Source organism: Leptosomus discolor, chromosome 10 (genome assembly GCF_034619465.1).
Source record: "Leptosomus discolor isolate bLepDis1 chromosome 10, bLepDis1.hap2, whole genome shotgun sequence".
In the NCBI taxonomy this organism is placed as follows: Eukaryota; Metazoa; Chordata; class Aves; order Leptosomiformes; family Leptosomidae; genus Leptosomus; species Leptosomus discolor.
The window spans coordinates 1,664,564-1,687,650 of record NC_141400.1 but is presented as its reverse complement, the minus strand read 5'-3'; the positions used below and the strand labels follow the sequence as shown (position 1 = coordinate 1,687,650).

General features: G+C 61.1%; 2 protein-coding genes across 4 annotated transcripts; one reads left to right on the top strand and one right to left on the bottom strand.

Annotated features, from left to right (window-relative positions):
- Positions 1-585: 585 nt before the first annotated feature.
- Positions 586-19,773, top strand: ARAP3 (ArfGAP with RhoGAP domain, ankyrin repeat and PH domain 3). 2 transcript variants are annotated; one of them, XM_086470794.1, is made up of 33 exons: positions 586-1,670; positions 2,351-2,409; positions 2,741-2,814; positions 3,055-3,125; positions 7,593-7,862; positions 8,109-8,178; positions 9,014-9,134; positions 9,339-9,526; positions 10,399-10,505; positions 10,612-10,811; positions 10,966-11,051; positions 11,224-11,406; positions 11,642-11,804; positions 12,127-12,258; positions 12,332-12,485; positions 12,645-12,747; positions 12,986-13,184; positions 13,267-13,330; positions 13,648-13,811; positions 13,964-14,176; positions 14,339-14,444; positions 14,986-15,133; positions 15,306-15,374; positions 15,669-15,743; positions 15,866-15,980; positions 16,156-16,284; positions 16,489-16,622; positions 16,773-16,855; positions 17,078-17,113; positions 17,881-17,944; positions 18,051-18,188; positions 18,496-18,534; positions 19,213-19,773. In XM_086470794.1, the coding sequence occupies exons 1-33, from the start codon at positions 586-588 to the stop codon at positions 19,771-19,773; spliced, it is 5,403 nt and encodes a 1,800-aa protein (XP_086326920.1). The 2 variants fall into 2 exon arrangements, with proteins under 2 accessions (XP_086326920.1, XP_086326919.1); XM_086470793.1 differs by having other exon boundaries at positions 2,348-2,409.
- Positions 19,774-20,684: 911 nt separating this feature from the next.
- Positions 20,685-22,849, bottom strand: LOC104347806 (proteinase-activated receptor 2). 2 transcript variants are annotated; one of them, XM_086471167.1, is made up of 2 exons: positions 22,741-22,849; positions 20,685-21,697 (listed from the first exon to the last, which is right to left on the bottom strand). In XM_086471167.1, exons 1-2 carry the CDS (start codon positions 22,847-22,849, stop codon positions 20,685-20,687), a joined length of 1,122 nt encoding a protein of 373 aa, XP_086327293.1. The 2 variants fall into 2 exon arrangements, with proteins under 2 accessions (XP_086327293.1, XP_009951242.2); XM_009952940.2 differs by having other exon boundaries at positions 20,685-21,712; positions 22,753-22,849.
- Positions 22,850-23,087: the final 238 nt, after the last annotated feature.

Sequence of the window (23,087 nt, the reverse complement as noted above, 5' to 3'; positions counted from 1 at the left end):
TGCCCTCGCCAGCAGCGAGAGAGAGAGATTATGGTCTGGCCCTTCCGGCCGCAGAGTCCTCCCCGAGCTGGCCGGCACAGCAGTTCATCCCCTGGGAGGGGCCCAGCTGCTCCCCCCATTATCTGCCTCGGGCAGCCCCTTCTGGCGGGACACCCCTCTGACTGCGCTGGCTCTCATCCTCCTCCTGTCCAGCCCCGCATGCAGCAGAGCCTGGGACGCCCCAGTGCCCGGCATCTGCTCGACCACCCGCTCCTCCGCGAGCCCCCGGCTGCTCGGCTCCTGTCTGGGCTTGGGTCACGGCCTCGCCGACAAAGCGGGGCCAGGATCCGGCAGCTCCAGGGAGGGGCAGAGACACTCGGAGCTGAGGAACAACAGGATGCCTGCTTCTTGAGCTGGGAGGTGAGCGACTCCAGGGAGAGCAACAAGGTGGGGAGACCTTTGGGAGCATTCCACACTCCCACCCACAGGATCTGCGCCCTTCACGGCGGCTGAACCCCCCTTTTCCCTTCCTGCTGCCTCCTCAGCCCCTTTCTCTCCTTCCACAGATGATGGGCTGAGCATCTGTTGCAGAGGCACCCCAGGGCCATGAGCTCCCCGTGCGGTCCTGACTCCGATATTGCAGACTGGCTGGCCACCATCCACTTGGAGAGGTACCGAGATATCTTCAAGCAGCATGGGTACCATGTGGCCAAAGATGTCGCCTCGCTGGACGGCAACCACCTGCAGCAGATCGGCATCACCGCCACCGGGCACCGCAAAAGGATCCTGAACTTGGCGCAGCACACACGAATGCTCAGTCAGTCCTGGGCGGGAACTGCACCAGGAGACACCCATTTCCGAGCCACCGAGGTCCTCGATGCCCCCCAGACAGGCAAGGATGCCATGAAAGCAGAGCCGGGAGGGGCTACCGATGCCTTTGGGAAGCAGCAGCACGTCGCTGCACCCGCCCAGGCATCACCTCTAGACAAGGACCCTGCTCCTCCCCTTGTGAAGCCAGTTCCCAAGCCACGGACGGTTTTCCCTCGTTCCAAGCCAGAGCAGGGCTCGGCACCTGCGCCGCCAGCCCACAGCACGGTGCCGGCACACGGCCCAGCCAGCGACGGGGCGCCTGCAGCCTTTGTGGTACTGGAGGGGTTTGTGCCGGGGGAGAGCTCCACGGATTTGGAGAGCCCAGAGCCCAGGCCAGTGCTGCCGGCTGGCCCAGGGACAGCCGTGGCCATGGGCATGGCAGCATCCCGACTGCGAGCGCGGGAGAGTGCTCGGGAGGAGGCACGGCACCCCCCAGCTCCAGATCATGGACAAACTCTGGAAGCATCGGAGAAATCCCCTCCGTCCATCCCGTCTGTCCCACCAAGACACAGCCACAGGGTCCCAGCAGCTGAGCCCAGCCCTGGGAGCGTGCCAGAGGGTCACCCTGCATCCAACCCTCTTTCGCCCGCCGCAGCTGCCCCAGCCAGGAGAGATCCCTCGCCGTGCCCCAGGGCAGCCTCGAAGCTGGGCTCAGGGCAGGGCAGGCTGGAGATGGTGTCCAACGTCATCTATGAAGGACTCAAGCCCCCACCAGTATCTGCTGAGGACTCGAGAGGGAAGGATGGTACCCAGGGTCAGGCTCTCACTGAGCCCCCAGCTCTGTCCCTGCAGGAACTGACCCAGCCGGACGACAAGCCTGAGTAAGCAGCTCCTTTCCCTTGCCCCAGGGAGGAGTGGAGGGGGAGTGCAGAGCAGCCAGAGTCACGGATCCAGAGAGCCCCCCACCCCCGAGACCCCATCCCCATCCCAGCCCTGCCCGCCTCTGGGTGCTGACAAAGCTCCTTTCACCACCCTCCCTCTGCCTTCCCCGGGCTCTGCAGGGAGCAGTCCCACAGGGCAGCTGGGATGCCTCTGAGCTGACAGCACGGCCCTGGGCCCCCAGATGGTTCTTTCGGGTTGAGGAGAGAAGCTGCTGCCCCTCCTCTGCCCCCCCTCCCCCCCCCCTCCAGGCAGCAGGGATGGGGGTCCTTAGCAGGGAGTGCCTGAGTAAGGGCTCAGGGACTGGATCCTCTTTGGGAGCGGGGCTGGCTCCTGCTTGGGAAGAAGGCGGGAGATGTTAGAGGGGTGCGAGCTGGGTTGGGAAACGACCGGCAGCCCCAGCCGACACAGCCCGGTGGGTCCAGGGTGGGGAGGAGAAGGGAGCAAGGAGGGCACTGGGAGCAGGGAGGGGATGCTGCCCATCCTGGAGGACAAAGCCAGGTTCAGCCCTGGTCAGGCGCAGCCCATGTAAGCCAGATGGGAAAACAAGGTGGAAAAACCCTACAGGCTCCCACTCTGTCCCAGCTGCAGCCGCAGTAACCTCTCTCCTGTTTTCCAGGAGTCCCGGCTGGCCAGGGGGGCACCTGCCCCCCATCCCACAGAGACCCCCCGGCAAGACAGGTGAGAGCCCCGAGGGCACTGGTGTGCAGCAGGGATGTCTGGGCCCCCAGGGAAGGGGGGTGAGGGGGACACCTGCACATCCTCCCTTTCCCCCAGGTCCTGCCCCATGCTCCTGCCTCGCTCAGGGACCGGGGTGGCCCTGAGCTGAGGCAGCGCCCAGCCCCACACATATTTGGGCTGACATCTCTGTTATGCCAGATGTCCTGGATGTTGGGGTGCACTGTGGTGGGCTCAGTGGGGGGGTCCCCCTCCAGGGTTGGCAGTCCTGTCTGGTCGCTGCCCTGCAGCAGGCACCGCTGACTGCCTTTCCCTCCCTTGTCTCTGCCGACAGAGGTCTGTGAGCAGCCCATCAGCCCCTACAGCGAGACCATCTTTGGGCATGTAGCCCCATCCCAGGAGGAGAAGGTGAGAGGAGACTGTGGGGACGGTGGCTGTCCCCTGCTGTCACTCTGCATCCCACCAGCTGCTGCAAAATAGGGACCTGCAGCTGGTGAGACAATGGTGCCCGGCAGCGCCTGGCTGAGCATCACTGCTGGGGTGGTGGTCACAGGCTGAGCCCCCCATGCAGTGGGCCAGGCAGGCTGAAGAGGTCTGGGATGGGAGAGGGCAGAGGGGAGAGGAGATGTCACCAATCTCTCCTCCCAGGGTGTTGGCGCCTCCTCCGACCAGAGCTACAAGGCAGTGTCCGAGCTGGACCCGGAGCGAGAAGCGTGCAGGTAGGCATCACCTCCTCCGGGCTGAAGGGGCTGCGCTGAGCTTGGGGTCCAGGGTTTGCGTGCCAGGGGGACAGGGGACACCTCTGGGGGCAGCCTGAGAGGTGGAGGAGGCCTTTCCCACACCACAGAGCCGAACAGGAGCACCTGGGAGCAGGTCAGCAGTCTCAAGAAGAGGCAATGGGCTCAGAGATGAGAATAATGATTGACCCCTGGGCGGACAGTGCTTGCTGACAGATGCTCTGGGAGCACAGCTGGGGCAGTGCCAGTGGCACTGGGCACGTGCACACTGGGAAGAGCCTGGATTTGGCTACTGGGAGCAGGGAAACAGCATGGGGGACAGGGATTGTTCAGAAATGGGACGGCTCCAAGCTCCAGCTGAAGGGATGTGCGACCTCCAAAGGCTCCAGCATCATCAAATCAGCATTTGCTGAGCTGTCACACTGTGGTGGACAACAAGATTGTGAGGGGCACCTTTAAAATGCTTTTGAAATGTACTTTCCATCGCTCCTGATAGCATCTCAGAAAGAGGAAGGAAAGCTGCTCTTCCCATTTCAGAAGGGGAGGGTTCCTTTTCCTGTGTTGCTTAGAGGGGAGGAGGTGAGCTGCAGCTCTGTGTCCTTCGGCTCTGCCCATGGCCTTGCCGGCCAGTGCATCCCCATGACCATGCCTTTCTGGCCACGGTGTTGGTCGGCCCAGCTCATCTCCTGCTCTGGGTGAGAGTCACCGCAGTGTGGCCTTACCCAGTGGCACAGGCAGGCAGATGTCACAGACAGATGAGAGCAAATACAGGCCATGGTCAGGGAACTTCAAATACCTGGGAACAGGAGTTTTGTAAACAGAAATACTAAAATCTGCCATGGAGCCTCTGAACCAGCAGTTCAGAGCGTGGCTGGGTGCTGGCTCGTGGATCATGGTCTCCATCCAGTGGCTTCCAGGGAGCTGGCATCCAGAGCATCCCAAGGGAATCGGACAGTCCCCTGCAGCCCTGGACCCGCCAGGGACTTTGCAGCCTGGTCTTGCTGAGAAGAGACAGGATGTGACTGTCAGCAGAGTGTCAGAGGCACCAGTTCACAGGGGTTTTTTCTCCCATCCTGAGCACTAAGGTGGTTGGGGTGTGGGGACTTGAACAAGAGACAGAAAAGCCTTTGAAGACCTTGTGCATTGTCCTCATGGACCCTGTCGGCCAGCTGCTCCAATGCTTTCCTGCCCAGACCAGCCCCACTGCTCCGACTGTGATCCCTCTGGAGCAGAGCTATGGGCTCCTGCCCAGCTGCTGAGCCACTGCTGGCCAGCCCTGGCCCCTGCCCCTGACTGTGGGACCACCCGATCCTCCTCTTCAGCACTGGTGTTTCTCCAGTTCAGCCAGTTCCTCATCCTGCTGACTGGCACCTGGTCACTGGGGACAACACGAGTATCTCCTACAGCCCACCAACCCATTCATTATGGGAATATTTCCCACTCTCAAACTTCAGAGATGCCCTCCTGCCCCTTTGGTACAATATCTTCCTCCGACCTGAGACACCTCCTCTCACCCTATTCTGGGAGAGTTTCACCTGGGAAAGTTTCATGCTGCTCACTGGCTTGGAGTCTGGGCAGTGAGTATCAGTGTCAGAGATGGGCAGAGCCTCCTCGGCCAGCAATGAGATGTCCTCAGCAAAGAGGAAGAGGAACGTGAAATTCCCCTTAGAACTGGCAGCTGTGTCTCTGAGGGTCCAGCAGAGCCTAGACCACAGGGTGGGATTCACCTGCTCTGACACTGACCACTTGCAGGCAAGCTGTTGATGCTCAGCCCCCCGAAAATGCTGGTGCGGAGGACAGCATCAGCCCTACTTCAGACATCAGTCTTAACAGGACAGAGACAGTGGCACAGCAGTGCCCGTGTCACCCCATGGAGCTCGGGGGACTGGGTCAGACAGTGACTCGTCAGGCATCATGGTGAGGATGGTGGACCCTGCCCTGGTTTGTGTCAAGACCTGCGATAAGATGATCCTCAGGCAGATACCTGCCAAGACTGCTTCTCCCCACACCTCAAGGGATCTTCCCTGCGAGAAAAGAAACACTGGGAATGATGTGTCCTTGACAGCATATTCCTTATCTTCCTACCTACCTCCAGGTTGAATGTCTGGCCCATGACACCCAGTTGAAGTAACCAGGTCCAACAGCAGCTCCACGGTCCCCTCACCACCAGCAGATCCCTTTCTTCCATCACCCATCCTCCATTCTCCACCAGCTCTTCCATGTGAGCACTGACAGGCTGAGACTGCCCCAACTCGGTGCATCTCAGGCATCACCCACCAGGCTTAGCTGACCTGGAAATACCCTCTCCTTGCCCTGGAGACTCATTTGGCCCTAAGGTTAGTTGTCTTCACTGCCTGACACCAGCTGAAAAAGGAGATAAGTTGGCCTTTGCAGAGTTGTTCCCTGCAGGCTTCCTCCCCCAACCCTGTCCTCAAGGACAGAGCTGGGAGCTGGCCTGGGTATTGGTGTGCTCCTGGGATGCTGACAGACCCCACTCCAGATGGGCCATGGGCTTTGCTTGTCCCTGCCAGATGCTGCTTGACCTCCAGCTCTTTGTGGTTCCAGTGGCTGTAAATCATGGCTCAGGAAGGGGCTGTCACGGATTTTTTCCCCTTTTTCTCTTGCCCTGACCCATTCAGAGGGTCTGTCTCTCACTTTGCTCTGGCACTCAAGGCTGATGTCCTCCTATGACATACAGAGTCCTCCAGCCACCCCACTCCCTGGCCAGCCCCTCCTGAAGAAGCTGGACACTGGGCTGGGACTCCAGCCAGATGAATCACCCTGCCAAGGCTGTTATGCTAATTAAACAGCAATTTTCGTTGTGCTCCGAGCCTCCAAGCTGCCTACGGCCTTTTCTTGTCTTTCTTGCAGCCACTGGAGCCAAACAGGCGTATTTTCCCTCTCCATCCACCTCCTCAGCCCCATACACGATCCCACTTCTCCAGAGCTGACCCCTAGCCTAGGCAGCTCCAGCCCAACATTCTCCCAGGCAAACTTCACATCTTGCTTCTGCCCCACATGGCTCAGGGACATCTGATGTCCAATGGCCTCATAAGGTGCCTGTCCAGGATTAAAGCACAGGTTCATGCCCTGCCTTGGCTCCTACAACGAGACACTGCTCAAAACCAGGTGTTTGGAGAATTGATCATGAGGGGAGGTGTTTGGCATCCTTCTCGTAGTCCAAAAGCATTTCTAGCACATGGGCTTGTGCTGGAGGTGGTTTCTCTTATTCAGTACCCCCCAGTGGGTTTCTGCTCCATAAATTTCTCCTTCTACAACATCCTATGGTGAGGAGTCCCACAGATCAGCCCCACCTTTCCCATGTGGTTCTGCACCTGGCTCCTGCTGGCTTTATCTAATGTCACACAGCTCCTGTGACTGAAGCAGTGGTGGCCAGGGGATGCCTTTCTGCCCTCCTCACGCTGCTCACGACTTCAGAAACCTGCCCCCACCACTCACCCTTTCCCCACTGGAGATGCCCAGCTTGCTCAGATGCTCCTTAGACAGAAGCTCTGAGGGGAGTTGAACCATACTCATTGTCTTTCTTGGAGCCTCTTGTTCATCCTGGCACTGGATGCCATGAGTGACCCACTGGCACGGGGGCTCTCCTGCTGGTGCTGGGGTGTCCCAGCTGCCATGATTCTCCTCCTGCCCATCACCATTGCAGCTGGGCAGCTCCCCTGTGAGCTCCCGGTACCGTCAGACATCTTCCAGCACATTTCCTTTCCAGGGAAAGAAAAATGTCTGGCTGAGAGGCCTGAGAGGAAGGGGCAAGCTTAGCAGTTTATTTTTGTCATTTCCTTCTATTGTTACGGCTGGATAGTCTCACCAGGCCTGGCTGGGGGTTTTAGCATGGCTTCCCAAGAAAAGGAGATGGATGCAGGAGCTCCACCGGCCCATCTGTCCATCCCAATCCCTTTGCAAAACATTTCATCCGGACTCAAGAGCAGGCAAGAGGGTGTCGTGGCAGGAGGACCTTCCCGGTGCTGTGAACACTGGAGGTGTAGAGGGAGAGGGCGGTCTGAGACCCCTGGAGAGGAGGTAGCAGGGTGGGTGTAAAGCAGAAAGCAGGACATGGGCCTGGGGAGATGCCTGGCTTTGGTTTGCTGCCTGTGGAGTGAAGAAGTGAAGGAGGTGATGCCAGGGGTTTGGAGATGTGTGGTGGCCCGTGTGGTATTACCAAGGTGGGGAAGTCCGTTTTGCCAGCTACCCACATGCCATCATGTAGGACTGGCTGAGCCTCGAGCTGCTGGCTCAGGACTGCTGAGCCTTTGTCCCACCGTGCTCATGGAGACACAAACACCCACATCACTGGGTGCTCCAGGGAGCTCTGGATGGGGCCGGGAGCAGTGCAAGACATCCCGACAAGGGATGGCGTTGACCAGAACCTCGCACAGTGAGTAGCCGCGCTGCCGCAGCCGGGCTCCCTCACAGCCCTGTTTCTCACAGGACAAGCAGCGAGTGCAGCAGCGAGGGAAGGAGCGAGGACGAGGAGACCCGGTCCCGGCTTATCAACTGCATCATCCAGAACGACACAGAGGGCTACTCCACCGTGGAGGCACCACAGGCTGAGGGCACCCCATTCAGCCTGCCAGCCCATCTCTACCCCGACGAGGTCCTGGATGACCTCACCATCTCCCCTTACGCCAGCTTCACATCACTCTCCGAGCCCCGACCCACCATGCTCAGTGGCTGGCTGGACAAGCTCTCCCCACAGGGGTACGTGCCCACCCATGGGATAATGCCCATAAGTAAAGCCCCCTTGGGGAAGGCTGGTGAGGTGACCACACTGGTCACCATGCTACTGGGACCCCACAGGAGAAAGACCCTCTTGGGTGCCCCAGCTGTGCTGCAAGGGTCTCTGTGCAGCCATCCTTGGGGGAAAGGGGTGTCTGTGAGCAGATGTGGGGTCCTTGGGGGAATTGTCCCCTTCCCAACAGCCCTGTTTTTCTGCCATCCCAACAGGAACTATGTCTTCCAGAGGCGCTACGTCCGCTTCGACGGGAAGAACCTGATGTACTTCAGCAGTGAGAAGGTACGAAGGGGCAGGATGCGGGCAACATGGGGAAGCTGCGTTGTGCTGCTTAAGCAGGGTGCCTTGACACCACGTGAGCTGCCACATCCCCTTTGCCTCCCTTTGTCCTTCCGTAAGGAGCCAGCACTGCTTTACCATCACCAGGGTGGAGCAGTTGTGGCCTCTGTGCCTGGGGACAACACAGCCTCACGCCATTGGAAGCCCAGGGTAGCAAAGGTCCCTCTGCCAACAGGGAGCAAGCGAGGGGGGGTCCTGCTGGCTCACGAGCCCTGGGCAGGCTGCAAATGAGGGATCTCTGGATCTCCACCATGGACCCATCCCTACCTGAATCCTCAGCTCCTGCCCAGCTGCTGGTGTCCCCCGGGCTGTACTACAAGGCCGAGCACCTGGGGAATGTGGAGGATGGGCTCCATGGAGAAGCTTTTCTTGCTGTGGGCGCTGGCATTGTGGTCAGGTGCATGGGACAAGTCAGTAACACCTTCCTGTCCCACATCCTCTCAACCTTCCATGGGGGCTCTGCACGACCGTATCAGGCTTGCTGCAGGGTGCTGGTGGCTGCCACACCACCTGAGGTGACAGACACTGCTGCCTCAGTCCCGTGGCGCAGACAGCCAGGCTCACCCCACGTCAGTGGCACCCATGCAGAAACAGGTACCATGCATGGCCCTGGAGCAGCCACCATTGCAGGAGCTTGCAGGCATCCCTGCCACATCCCGTTACCTCTATGGTTACAGCGCCAGCGTGACTGGCAAGGCAGGTGCTGGGGTGGCCGGGCTACGGAGATGCCCTGCAGGAAGGGCAAAGAGGGGGTAACCCTGTCTGGGGCTCATTCCAGGAGCCTTACCCCAAGGGGGTGATCCCGCTGTCTGTGATTGAGATGGCTCGCTCCACCAAGGACAACAAGTTCCAGGTCTTCACCAGCCACCGGATATTCGTCTTCCGTGCTGAGAATGAGGGTAAGCAAAGACCCAGGTCAGGGCCCACCAGTCCTCAAGGAACTGTCCCTGCCTCCCTCCTCTGCTCTGGCATCCCGGAGGCAGCTTTCACCCCATCTCCAAAACTTACCGCCACAACGAGCAAGAGGGATCTCTCCCTTGCCATGGCTGCCGGGTGCTGTTGGGAAGGGCTCAGACCCACTCCCTTTGTGCCTGGTTCCCCAGCCCAGAGGAATGAGTGGTGCTCCACGCTGCAGAAGAAAGTGACGGACCAGCGCCTGCTGGGGTCCCGACCCCGGCCCGCCAACAGCGCTCACTGCCAGAAGTCGGGCACCCTGGAGCTGAAGGGCCAGAAGTCCAAGGTGTTCGCAGCCCTGAGCCTGCCCGAGATGTGGCTGTACAAAAGCGAGCAGGTTTGTGGCCAGACCAAACACCCCGCTGGCACGGAGGGCTGTGCCAATGGTGGACGGGATGAGAGCGATGGAGGGACGGAGGGAGCTTAGCCAGGGCCTGTGCCAAAGGGAGGGCGGAGAGGAAAAGGACGGGCAGGAGAAAGGGAATGGTAGAGCAGGAAGCTGGAGATCCTGCACAGGGCAGCAGTAGTGGGAGCCTGGGCTTGGAGATGCAGTAGGTACCAGGGTGGACACCCTTCCCAATCTCCTTGCTATCGCCAAATTTTCTTCATCTCTGCCAGGCATTTAGGTCTTAGTCGCACAAAAGCGTCCCAATCCGTCACAGGACAGGTGGGTCAATGACCACGAAGTCACCAGCAAACATACCTGCTGCAATGTGGGCTTGTCCCGCAGGAGGCAGCAGGTCTGCTGTCCACTGAACTCCCCACCTCCTGCCTGATGAATTTTCTCAGCACCCCTGGGTTTTTTTCCAGTCACCTCGTTTCCAGTTTGCCTGGCATGCCCTAAGCAGTATCAAGCCCCTGTGGTTTTTGCTCAAGTTGATACTTGATGATTGTGCCTGACTCAGTGTGGACTCAAATTCCCCAAACAGGACTTGAATGGCCAGACTTCAGGGGCTGTGGGCAGAACTTGCCTTTCATTTCAGGGCATAATGTATTTGCAGGATGCTTTGAGTCAGCCCACATGAGATGGATGAGAGATGCGGCGGGGTACGAGGTCTGGCTTGTCCAGGCAAAGCAGGGATGGGATGCTGGGGGGTGTCGGACGCAGCTGCCTGGCTCCAGCCCCAGCATCGTGGACATGTCCGGGGTGATGTGTCCACGGCAGTCATGGTGCTGCAGAGCCAACACCAGACTCGCTCTGAATTGCAGTTCTTTAAAATGGGCATTGGCATCTGCTTCATTGAGATGCGTGGCTCCACCATCCGCGAAGCCAAGAACCGCAGCTTTGAGCTCATCACCCCCTTCAAAATATTCAGGTATCCCAGGCATCTGGGTGGGAAGAGGTGGAGGGAGTAGCCGGGTGCTGGCCCTGGCTGCCGGTTGCTCCAGGCCCCTGAGTTTTGGCTGTGCTGGTGCTCATAGCTTTGTGGCGGAGTCAGAGCGGGAGAAGCGGGAGTGGATGGAGGCCCTGCAGGAGGCCATAGCTGAGATGCTCTATGACTACGAAGTGGCAGAGAAGATCTGGTCCAACAAAGCCAACAAATACTGTGCGGACTGCTGGGCTTCGAGTCCCGACTGGGCGTCCATCAACCTGTGCGTGGTCATCTGCAAGCAGTGTGCAGGCCAGTACATCTCCCCTGGGGGGCACATGGGGGTCCTGGTGGGTGTGGGCTGGGCCTGCCTGGGCAGGCAGGGTGCTGGCTGGGATATAGGTGCGACTTGGGTACCGGTTCCCCTGGCAGGATCAAGGGGTGCTCACTCTCCTGCTCCCCGCAGGGCAGCACCGCAGCCTGGGCTCCAACGTTTCCAAGGTACAAAGCCTGAAGCTTGACACCAGCGTCTGGTCCAACGAAATCGTACAGGTAGAGGCACTCAGGGCAGGCCGCTGGGGCTGGCATGGCATGCTCAGGGGCCAAGCTGCTTCTCCAGGCAGGGTAGCTGCCCCACAGTCCCCCCTGGGATGCAGGGATGCCAGGCATCCTGCTCCTCCCGGCTGGCCCCAGTGCTCGCCATGACCTTGGGACTCTCCTGCAGCTCTTCATCATGCTGGGAAATGACCGAGCCAACCGCTTTTGGGCCGCTCACCTCCCAGCAGCTGAGGCCCTCTACCCAGATGCCAGTGCCGAGCAGAGACGGGATTTCATCTCCCGCAAGTACCGAGAGGGACGGTATCGCCTGTCCCATCCCCGCTATGCCACTCAGGAGGACGTGCTCCAGGTAGGGGTCATCTCGGGGTGCAGACAAGATGCTGGGGTGCTGGGAACCATCCCAGAGCTCTGGGTCTGAGATGTTGACACCTCCTGCTAGGCTCCATACACCCACACCCTCATGCCAAGCAGTTCTGGGGGCTTGGGTGGGAGGTTGTGTCCCGCTTTGCCTGCCTTCGAGCAACCCTGGCAGCGGGTTGGGGTGAGCCAGGACATGGTCCCTATAGGCGCCTGTCTCATCCCAGGCGCTGTGCACTGCAGTGGCAGGACCAGCCCTGCTCAAGACCGTCCTGCAGTTCTTCTCGTTCTCGGAGGCTGGGCTGGCGGCTGAACCTGCTGCCTGCGAAATGGCCCCCGGGGCTGACCTTTGGTGGGGACCGGAGAGTAAAAGGCCCAGGAACCATTCAGGTAACGACGACGCTTGAGACCCATCTGGCTGTGATGGGGAAGCTTCCTCCTTGCTGCTATCCCTGTGCCCCACAGCATGCCCCAAGGCTGGAGACCGCCAGGGCATCGGGTGCTGTGGCTCTCGGGGGTCCTGCCTGCCCCACTGCACCTGTCTTTTGGGTTGGGGCAAGGCAGCGGATTCCTCTGAGCCCCTTTTCAGGGAACACTATGCCTGGCACATCCCCTTGCCTACACCTGCATGAGTGGGGTCTCCCTGCCCCTTCGGTACCCACGCTTTGGTGGATGCCTGCTCCCACCCAGCTCTCAGCACTGTTCCCTGCAGGGAGCCCCTGTGCGCAGGAACCAGGTTCAGAAGGTGTCTACAACGAGATTACGCAGCCAGTGATGCACAGTGGGTACCTGTTCCGGGCTACGGCACCCCCCAAGCTCCCAAGCACCAAGAAGAGCAAAGAGGGTAAGCGTGGGGAGTGTGGGAGGGCAACCAGCAGGGTGCCCACCCCAGGGCCGCTGACCCCCCAGTCCTGCAGACTTCCAGCGCACGTGGTGCTCCCTGGAGAGAGACCTGCTTTTCTACGAGACGGAGAAATGCACTGAGCCCCTTGGCCACATCGAGAGTGGGGACCTCATCTCCCTGGGCGTAAGCAGAGCCCAGGCGCTCGCCAGCCCTGGCCCCACCGAAAGGTACCCCGACCCGTGCCCCCAGCGCACGCCTAGAAAGCCTGCGGGCACACCGAGGGCAGGGATGGGCATTGCTCCCTGCTTGGTGCAATGGTCTTGTCTGGCTCTGGGTGCACGTTCAGGGTAGGGGGCTGCCCTGATGGGCTACTTTGTCCTCTGCAGGTTTCGCTTCACCCTCGAGCTCTTCCTCACTGGGGAAAAAGTGCAGCAGCTGGGAACCGATGGGCCTGAGACGCTGCAAGCCTGGGCCAGCGCCATCGGCAAGGTGAGCCAGCCCCAGCCCTGGCCCCCCATGCCACTGGTGTGTCCCTGGGCTCTGACCCCACTCCCCCATTGTGATTCCTCCCAGCTCTCCACGCTCTTCATCCTCCGTGGCAAGAACCCTCCTTCCCTTTGCAGGGGCTCCCATCCTCCCTGGTGACCTGCCCCCATCCTCATGGGGGGTCTGCGCTCGGGGGCTGAGCCCTGTCTTTACCCAGCTCATCTCTTGCTCTGTCCCACAGTGGTTCACACCCGTGAGCTGTCACTGCCTGCTGGGCTACGAGTTCCAGCGTGTGGGCCAGCTGCGCTACAAGTGCATGCTCAACCCCGAGCGGTGGCAGCAGGCCTTCTTCATCCTGCAGAAAGCCCACCTCTTCATCTGCCCCACCGAGGATGATGGGACTGAGGACAGCATCAACCTCCGGCGGCTGCAGGAGCTCAGTGAGTGCCATGCCACAGCCTGGGACAGGCACCGCAGGGAGGGTGTCTGTGCATGGCTCTGACCCCTCTGACCCTAATGCAGGTCTGGTTCCCCCCACGGAGACCGCAGAGAAGAAGGAGCTGCTGATCCTGGTGGAGATGGGGAGGTGGGTCCTGGCTGCGGGAATGGTGGGGAATGAGCCAAGCAACCCCAGCAGGCTGCCCGAGGCAAGGGCAGTCGTGCGTGGGTCGAAGCTGAACCCAAACCCATGATGGGGATGCTACTGGGACAGCAAGGCTGTGGCCAAGGGGCTCACAGAGCTCATCCCAGACCAGGGCCTCTCGCTGGGGTAGGGTGTCCCTCTGCTCAGCCTGGCTGGGCCTTGCTCTCTGACCTAGAGCCAGGCTGTGTGTACGGGCAGGAGGGGATAACCTGACCCCCCGGCAACCTTCATTCCCTCTCTTCTGCCCTTGTTGTTCTCAGGACATTTTACCTGCAGGGCTTGTCGCGGGCAGACTCAGCGGCATGGTACACCGACATCCAGGCATCAGCGGGGGGCCGGGGTAACGCGCTGCGGGACCAGCAGCTGAGCCGGGGGGATATCCCCATCATCGTGGACAGCTGCATCGCCTTCATCACGCAGTACGGTGAGCACAGCGTGGCGGCAGCACGGCCAGAGCATCCTCCGACGCACGGTGGCCAATGGGTCCAAGCAGGAGACACTACTCGTGGGGCATCAGCCTCACTGGGGATTTTCTGGGAAGGATTGGGCCCCCATGACCACATGTCCCTGCCCCAGGTCTGCGGCATGAGGGTATATACCGCAAGAATGGAGCCAAGTCCCGGATCAAGGTACTGATGGAGGAGTTTCGGCGGGATGCCCGCAATGTCAAGCTGCGTATCAGTGACAACTTCATCGAGGATGTCACCGACGTGCTGAAGAGGTTCTTCCGTGAGCTGGAAGACCCCGTTTTCACTCTGGAGCTGCACCCACAGTGGAAGGAGGCTGCAGGTATCTCCTTCACCTGGTGCCTGCTCCCATGCTGGGCTGCCTGCCAGGGACCCCTGGGACCAATGTCCCTCGGGGTGGGGTCTCGGTGCCAGCCCTGGTGTCATGTCGGCTCTGGATCTGCTGGATTCAGCAATGATCCATGACTCATTATCATTCCTGCAGAAATCTCCTCAAAGCCCCAGCGCCTGGAGCGGTACAAGGAGCTCATTCGTCGCCTGCCTCGCCTCAACCACAAGACCCTGGCTGCACTCATTGGGCACCTCTACCGGTCAGTGGGCCACCTCCCTGCGGCGTCCCCTGGTCCAGCTGGGATCCCCAAGGCCAACCAGCAATGTGGGGTCTCCCCAATGCCCAGGGAGTGCTAGCTCCCATCCCTGAAAGCCAGGAAGGGCCCTGTGCCCATGCCCAACCCCACCAGCTCCCCAGCTGGTGCTGGGGTGTGCTGGAGCTCGCTACTCTGGGACAACTCAAACATTACCAAAGTCATCCTGCAGCAAGGAGGAGCGATAGGAGGTTTGGGAGAAGGGGACACCCTCCGTGTAGGACATAAACATCACCCAGTGCCCAAAAAAGAGGGAAAAACCCAAATTCCCATCTCCAGCTTAGAGTATGGGTGGGGCTGTTGTCTGGTTTGATGGCAGTTGGAAGTCTTTGAAACAGGAACTACTTGGCTTGAAGTTCTCACTGCTGGGGAGCTGGAAAAAAGCGGGCTGTTTTTCAGGAGTCTGTATAAGGCAGAGGAGGGTGACCAGGGCTGAAACAGCATCCAGAGTGGGACCAGCCCTTCACTTCTGTTCTCCTTGTCCCAGGGTGCAGAAATGCGCGGACCTGAACCAGATGAGCACCAAGAACCTATCGCTGCTCTTTGCACCCAGTCTCTTCCAGACCGATGGCAAAGGGGAGCACGAAGTCAAGGTGATGGAAGACCTCATTGACAACTACGTCAGCATCTTCAACGTAAGCCCCCTGCGCGCTGGCTCTGTCTGTCTCCCCTTGTATCCCCCCCATACTGCCCACCTCTGCCTCCCCCTGCATCCCTCCATCCCGGCCGTGTGTCTTCAAGCCATATCCTACTCCACGCTGACTCCATGTGTCTCCCTTCTCACCCCATGCACCCTTCCTCCGGCAGATTGATGAGGACCAGGTATCCCAGATGGATCTGGAGAACAGTCTGATCACCACCTGGAAGGACACCCAGGTACTGGGGATGTGCTTGCAGGCCCCCATCACGTGAGGGACCTCCAGGCTGGTGGGACTGCCTGGAGCATGGGGGCACTCCCAGCTGCCCCCCCCTGGGTCCCCGCTGCCCCACACCAGATATTTGGGGAAGGATCTTCCCTCATTGTCTGCCCTTTGCCCGTCACCTTGAGGCTCCTGCTCAGGGGAGAAGCAGCCCCAGCTCCCTGAGACACCATTGCCAGCCCCTGGGGAGAGAGGATTGTGCACAGCACCCGTGCCAGCACAGCACCAATGCCACCTGCTCTTCCTTCAGCTCTCACAGGCTGGGGACCTCATCATCGAGGTTTACCTGGAGCAGAAGCTGCCGGACTGCTGCGTGACCCTGAAGGTGAGTCCCAAAGGAGAGCGGTGCCAGAGGAAGCAAGGAGGGATTGCAGGCTCCTGGCACAGCCTGTCCCTGGGACCCATCCTGCCACCACCCGTCACAGCTCCCCGTATGTCCGGCCCCAGGTGTCCCCCACAATGACAGCGGAGGAACTCACCAACCACGTGCTGGAGATGCGCAACGTGGCTGCCAGCCTGGACATCTGGCTGACCTTCGAGGCCCTGGAGAACGGGGAGCTGGGTGAGCGTGGTGGGGGTGGCACGGGGACATGCTCTCAGCATGGCCAAGCTGGTGAGGAGAAGGTGTGGGGTACGGGGGGGGGGGGGGGGGGGTGCAGCTTGCTGCTGCTGGCAGGGGGGGACAGGGACTGGCACAGAGAAGGGGGACACAGTAGTGAGTGTCTCTGCCTCCTCAGAGCGGCCCCTGCACCCAAAGGAGAAGGTGCTGGAGCAAGCCTTGCAGTGGTGCAAGCTCCCAGAGCCCAGCGCCGCGTACCTGCTGGTAAGGAAGGTCCCCATCGGCGAGGGCAGCTGTCTCTTCACAGGTAAGGCCATCACAAAGAGTCCCAGCCCCTAGGAGGAGTCCCTAGAGGGGGCAGCTCTGCCTGAGCTTCCCCTTGCCCTGGGAACCACCCTGCAGCCATTAGGGGCCCATCCCTGAGACCCACAGTGGGATATTCCCCTCCAATATCCCAGCCACCCTCACTTGCTCCCAGCCCCCCTGACCCCCATCTCCCCGCACTGGGCAGGCATCAAGCGTGAGACCCCGAAGTGCGGGCTGCTGAAATGCCGCGAGGAGCCCCCCAAGCTGCTGGGGAACAAATTTCAGGAGCGCTACTTTGTCATCCGGGACCGGAGGCTGCTGCTGCTCAAGGAGAAGAGGGTACCCGGGGGTTGCTGTGGGGATGGACCTGCACCCCAGGGGCAGGAGGAGAGGCGGGGAGGAGGAGCCTGGGGTGGCACGCTGGTGGCTGTCCTCCTGGCAGGGAGGGTGGCACCAAGCTGGGCTGACTTGATGGATCTCCTTCCTCAGAGTGCCAAGCCGGAGCGCGAGTGGCCCCTGGATGCAGCCAAGGTTTACATGGGCATTAGGAAGAAGCTGAAGCCACCAGCCCAGTAAGTGGGACCTTCTTTGTCCACGGCCCTGGAGCATGCATCCCTCAGTCCCTCCACGCAGCACATGGACCCAGCTGCTGGGAGCATGCCGAGCCCCAGCAGGACCCAAAGGCATGTCAAACTTGGGCCCGTGGGGCGAGCTCAGCCCCTTACCCCACTTCCCACGGACCCCAGGCTGCGCTTGGTGGTGCTGCCCCACAGCCTGTCTGTTCCTTTTCCCAGGTGGGGTTTCACACTGACCCTGGACAAGCAGCAGCTGTGAGTATCTGCTCCTGTTTTCCTGGGGCTGGGAGGATGTTGAAATCTGTGCCCAGTTTTAGTGGGAGTGGGACAGCCAGGGGCAGTGCTACAGGGTCCTGGGTGTCAGGGCAGAGCTGGTGCCTGGCTGGGGCACTCAAGGGACAGAGTGGTGGGGCCACATGCTGCCTGCCACAAGGTGGGGGCCAGGCTCCAGGGACAACCCGTCTCCATCCCTCATACCCTACCTCCCCATCTAAACCAGCACTGCTGGCGGATGCGACTTCCAAGCACGCAGCACCAGGCTCCAGAGGGACCTGCCCACCCTGCCTGGGCGTGCATGTCACCTGCGTGGCTGTGCTGCCTGCCAGCCTTCACACAACTCTGCTCCGCGTCCCAGCGCACCCAACACCAGGTGCTCCAGCACCCTGCACTCTGCACCAAGCTGGGCTCCCTGCCCCAGCCTCCCTGGCACTACTGGGTGCCCAAGCACACTGGTGCACACTGCTGGTCCTGTCCCCGCTTCCCTGACGCTGGCAGCTGAGCACGTTGCCCGCCCCTGACATGGGGCTATGATCTAAGGGCAGCAAGGACAGCTGAGCTGAGGTGCCTCGTGGGTGCCCAACAAGCTCTCGCCTTGCCCTGATGCAGCAATTTGGGCACACGGAGGGTTTCAGAGGCGCAGCCCCACCGTGCCTGACAGCCCCAGGCTCACAGGCAAGGCGGCAAGGGGGCGTGGGCCTCACTGGCTCTGCTCCCCGGCAGCTTCTCAGCTGAGTCCTCTGCAGGTACCTGGTGTGCTCGGGGCAGGCTGAGCTGTGGGACTGGACCACCAGCATCCTTAAGGCTCAGGTGGGTGCGGGCTGCCTGTGCCACCCAGCTGGGCTGGGCTGGGACAGGAGGGGGCTGGCAGAGCAGCCTGGCATGACCCCTCTCCCTGCCCTGTCCTTGTGCACAGCACGATGACCTGCACCCTGTGATCATGCGCCGGCGCTCCTCCTCCGACCTCGCCAAGCAGAAGTTCGGCACCATGCCGCTGGTGCCCCTGCACGGGGACAGCACCGACGCCACCATGCTCTCCGCCAACCAGACCCTGGTAAACCCCCTGCCACTACCCCTGCCCACAGGTGCTCCTGCACCCACATGGGTCCATCCCGAGACCGTGCGCCCACCCCAGGGCCCTGGAGGCGGGTGCACGCCACCCGGCACGGGGGGGGTGCTTTGGGGGTGTCCCTGTGCTCAGCAGTGTGTGCGTGCTGCATGCTGTGCTCGTATTTGTGGCAGCTCTCCAGGCGTGCAGGGCCCGGTGAGGGCACGTGGGGTGCCGCGCCCCTGTTCTCTGCCTGCCGAGGCATCTGTGACCCTGCTCCGCGCTTACCTCTGCCTGTCTCCTCTGTTTCTAGCGCCGCCTGCACACACGAAGGACTTTGTCCATGTTCTTTGTAAGTACCCGCACACGCAGAGTGCCTCCGTCGCTGGCTTTGCACCGTGCCTCCCGGCTACGGCAGCAAGGGCTCGCCTGCAGCATCCCACCTGCACTCCGAGACAGGGCTGGGCCATCCTGCCCACCCTCTGTGCCAGAGGAGTGGGTGCCCATTTGCTCTGTGTGTCCCGTAGCCCGGGATGGGGGTCCCTGCATGGTCCCAGTGCGTGCAGGCAAGACCACAACAGTCCAGCCCAGTTCCCAGAGCCTCTCCCGTCGGGCACACATTGCCCAGAGGGGATCATCATCAGAAATGCGAGGAAATAGGTTTGGGTCCTCCTTGCCATCAGGTTATTTCCGTGGGGGCCACCTGGCTGAACTTCACCTCACCGGCTTTGTGCTCTGCACGGGCGCCCATCTGGCTCCCTGCCCCAGACCACCTCGGCCAAGGGATGCTCGGAACCAAGGGAGCCAAAACACTCACCCTCCATCAGCGATGGGGGAGGAAAGGGCAACAGTGCCTGAGCCAACAGACCTGATGGAGGGTGGGTCCCCTGCAGGCATCAGCCCCACGGGGAGAGGACAAGGCTCCCCAGGCAGTCCCCAAGAGCAGGGAGGGCATGGTGAGGGGGGACGGAGGGGTACAGCTGAGTGGTGTGGACAGTGCCCCTCACCCTGACTCCCTGCCCTCCCCCAGCCCATGAAGATGCACCAGGACTCCCTGGAAGAGCAGCAGGAGAAGGAGGTGGACACTGATCCTGTCTACGAGGAGGTGGGCAACTTCCCCGAACTGGCCACACTGAAGCTGGAGCAGGGGTTGCTGGCAGACTTGTCAGCTGTACCCTCCGTGGACAGGTCCAAGAAGTCAGCCCCATTCCCCGAGCAGCCTCTGACCGCAGCACTGCGCTCCTCGCTGCCTGCCAGCCCAGCCCAGAGGGTGGCAGGTCCTTCTGTCACCAAAGCCCTGTCCCTCGAAAGGGGCTTGAACCTGGAGAGCGACAAAGCTCCAGCCCAGGGGCTCAGACCCACCAAAACAGCCTCTCTGGAGAGGAACATGGAGCCTTCCCTGGCACTGGGCTGGGAGCAGACAGCTACACAGGGGAGCAGTCCCAGTGCAGAGACTTCCCTGGAGATCTCCAGGAAGAGGAACACGCAGCCTCCCTCGCCCATCAATGACAAACTCATCCAGGAGCTCAGCAGCATCATCCTCAGGAAGAACGAGGGCCAGCCATCGGGGCCGGGCCAGCCAGTGACGTGACCCACCGTGCCGAAGGGGCGGCCACCAACCCGGGGGTCAAGTCGTGCCTGGCGGCAGCGACGATACATACCCCACCCTCCCACATCGTGGAGCCCGCACCCTCCTCCTCCTGACCCCAGAGCTGGGCTGGGAACAGGGACCAGTGAGGACCAGGGGACTCGTGGGGACCAGGATGCTGAGCCATGGTACCCCCTCTCGGGAAGGCTGGGGATGCTGCCACCTGTGCTCTCGCTTGTGGGTGGCACATCTGTCGTCGGACCCTGCACCGAGGGAAGCAAGTAAAAGGGAAAACAAAAGCACCGATGTGGTGCCTGCATGTTTTGGCAGCACGGCACAGTGTCAGGCAGGGGGGCAAGCGGTGGGGGAACACTGCATGATGTCCCATCTTCAGCACTGGGCCCATGGGGCAGGGTCAGGACACCCGAGCCAGCCCCCATTTCTTGCGTCTACCGCGGCATATCTGCGGGGCAGGGGGCAGGGGGCAACAGGAGCAGGGCTGGACATGTGTGCCTGGCGTGTCGTCCTGGCGATGGAGGATGGCTCCTGCTCAGCCGGTGTATTTATACCTGTTCCTTCAACCAGCAAGGGGAAATAAAGGTTTATTTGTACTCTGAAGGGTTTGGTCACTGCAGGAGGAGCGGTGAGGGGTGCTGGGGTCCGGCAGGTGGGGAGAAGAGAGTGCCAGGGCCAGGCACCCAGATGGGGGACCCACGGGACAGGGGCAGTGCCAGCAACATGAGAGGAACTGCGAAACTGGAGCAAAGTCCTAGTGAACCTCAGATCCAGGAGGGGATTTTCTGCCCAAGTCTGCTGCCAGCCTGGGATGGCGCAGCCCTTCACGCTCCTCACCAAGCTGCAGGATCCCCCCTCCCCAGGGCAGGGGGACACAGCCCAGCACCCCCTAGCCCTGCCTACAGCTGGCTCTGCTCGCTGGACCTCAGGGGCAAGACTGCCTTCTCCGAGGCCCTCCCCACCAAGGTCTCAAGAGCCCCCAGGCAGCAGCTGCCTGCATCCCTGACCCAGCCCCGAAAATCCTGGGAGACGTAGAAGTAGACAAAGGGATCGAAGCAGTTGTTGAAGGCACCGAGCACCAGGGCCAGGGTGTACAAAATGTAGGTGGTATTGTTGCACCCCGTGTCCTCCAGCCCGTAGTGGATGAAGAGCAGCACGTTGCTGGGGGTGAAGCAGAAGATGAAGACCAGGAGGACCAGGGCCAGGACACGCACCACCTGCCCATAGCGTCTCCCCTTGGCCAGCAGCCGTGCTAGGATGCAGCTGTAGGAGATGGTCATGAGCACAAAGGGCAAGCCAAAGCCCAGCCCCACCAGGGAGAGGAAATACTTGATGAGGTACACGTGATCTTTCTTTTCTAGGAAATCATGGCACGTTGTGATGTTCAGGCTCGAGATATGACTTGTCTGGGTGCTCAAAAGCAGAGGGGTCATGCCTAGCCCCACCACCAGCCAGACGCCCACACAGACACCCACTTTGCCCCCTGTCCAACTGGAGCCCTTCCTCAGGAATGGGTGCATCACAGAGATGTAGCGCTCCAGGCCAATGCAAGTCAGGAAGAGGATGGAGCTGTACATGTTCCCGTAGAAGAGGGCCACCATGGCTCGGCATGGGTACTCCCCAAAGAGCCAGTGATTGCCCAAGAGGTGGTAGGAGATCTTAAAGGGCAGCACTAGGACGAAGAGCAGGTCAGCACTGGCCAGGTTGAGCAGGAAGAGTGTGCTGGAACATCTCCTGAAGTTAGTCACCAGGACCCAGCAAGCCAGAGCATTGGCCGGTAGCCCCACGAGCACGACCACAGAGTAGAGGGCAGGGAGGAGGCGGGTGGTGAGGGTACTGTTGAGAAAAGCTTCCACGGCGGCACCAGGGCACGTAGCTTCTTCTTGGGGAGTGAGGGGGATCAAGACTCGCCCTTTGCCACCACGCACTGCAGAGGACACAAAGCGTCAGGCTTGGCCAAGAGCCCCCTCCCGTTGCCCCTTCCCACTCAGGACCACGCAGGAGCTGTCACCCTTCCCTGCAGAGCCACCAGCAAATGCAGGAGCCAGCATCTCCCTGCCCCATGCTGGGGACAGAGGAGCCCTTAACGTCCTGCCACCCTCGTCACGCGGAGGTACGCCACATCCTGTGCCATCTGCGCCGCTCACCTGGCAGTGCCACCGCGGCGGTGCCAGCCCGGCCGGGCTCTCCTCCCACGCACCGCTGCAGGGACACGCCGCTCTGCCGACGTCCCTTCTCCTACCGAGCCCAGCACAACGGGTCCCCCTCAACCCAGTGGGATTTAAAGGGCAGACGAGAAACCCACACCAGGGTGGGGTCCGGATATGGCCACCCATGCCAGCGTGGGAGATGTTCTGGACCGGGGCTCCTGCCTCCTCCTCTTCCTCCCAGACAGCCCCCCCCCAGCTCAGCCCCCCACCGCAGCCGGGGCTGCTCACATCTCCCCGTCTTCCTGTGGTCAGAGGCTTTTCACTGCGTGCTCAGAACAAAAGTGAAGAACAGGAAGGTCCTGGGACACCAGACAAACAACTCCTGATCAAACCCCTTTTCTGGCTTGCTCAAAAAAGACAGCCAGACTCTGCCGTCCCCCTCCCCCCCCCATCACCCCCAGCTCCAAAGGTTCCGTCCCTGTGGTCCCCAGGATGTCTGGCCCCAGAGGTGCCTGGTTGCATCCAACAGGTTTCCCACAACCTCTGCCACCTCTCCACATCCAGGGGACAGGGGAAATTCAGGTTCCGAGAGCAGTAAGCTGATTTTCGCTGCCAATAGGGGAAGGGGTGGCAGGGTTTTGGGTCTTCCCTTAGGTTTTCAACTTGGACACCCAGGGAAGGCAGCAGAGCGGTGCCCGAGCATTCACCGTGACACCCAGCCATCCCCTTCAAGTATCGCAGGACACGATATCAGGGTGGCCCAGCGAGGCCTCCGTGCCCTGCCCCATCATCCCCCCAGACCCACCAAGACACTTACTTGGGGACAACTGGGTGGCCGAGCCAAGCCAGGCACAGCTGAGCAGAAGGGTGACGCCGGCAGCAGCAGAGTTGGGTGAAGGCACCCGCCAGGACATCTCTGCGGTGTGGCCTCTGCGCAAGCTGGGTCTGCACAAATGTCACAGGCAGGGCTGGCCCCACCGTGCGTCACCGTGACAGGCACCAGCCCCTTCCCCACTGGCACCCTTCCTCTTTCTCCTCCTGCGTCCTGCCCACGTTCCCCCTGGTGCGAGGGGCCAGACGGGAGGCGGGGAGCACAAGATGACCACCAGCCGCCACCACCACTGCCCCCCCAAGCACCCAGGGGACGTCACC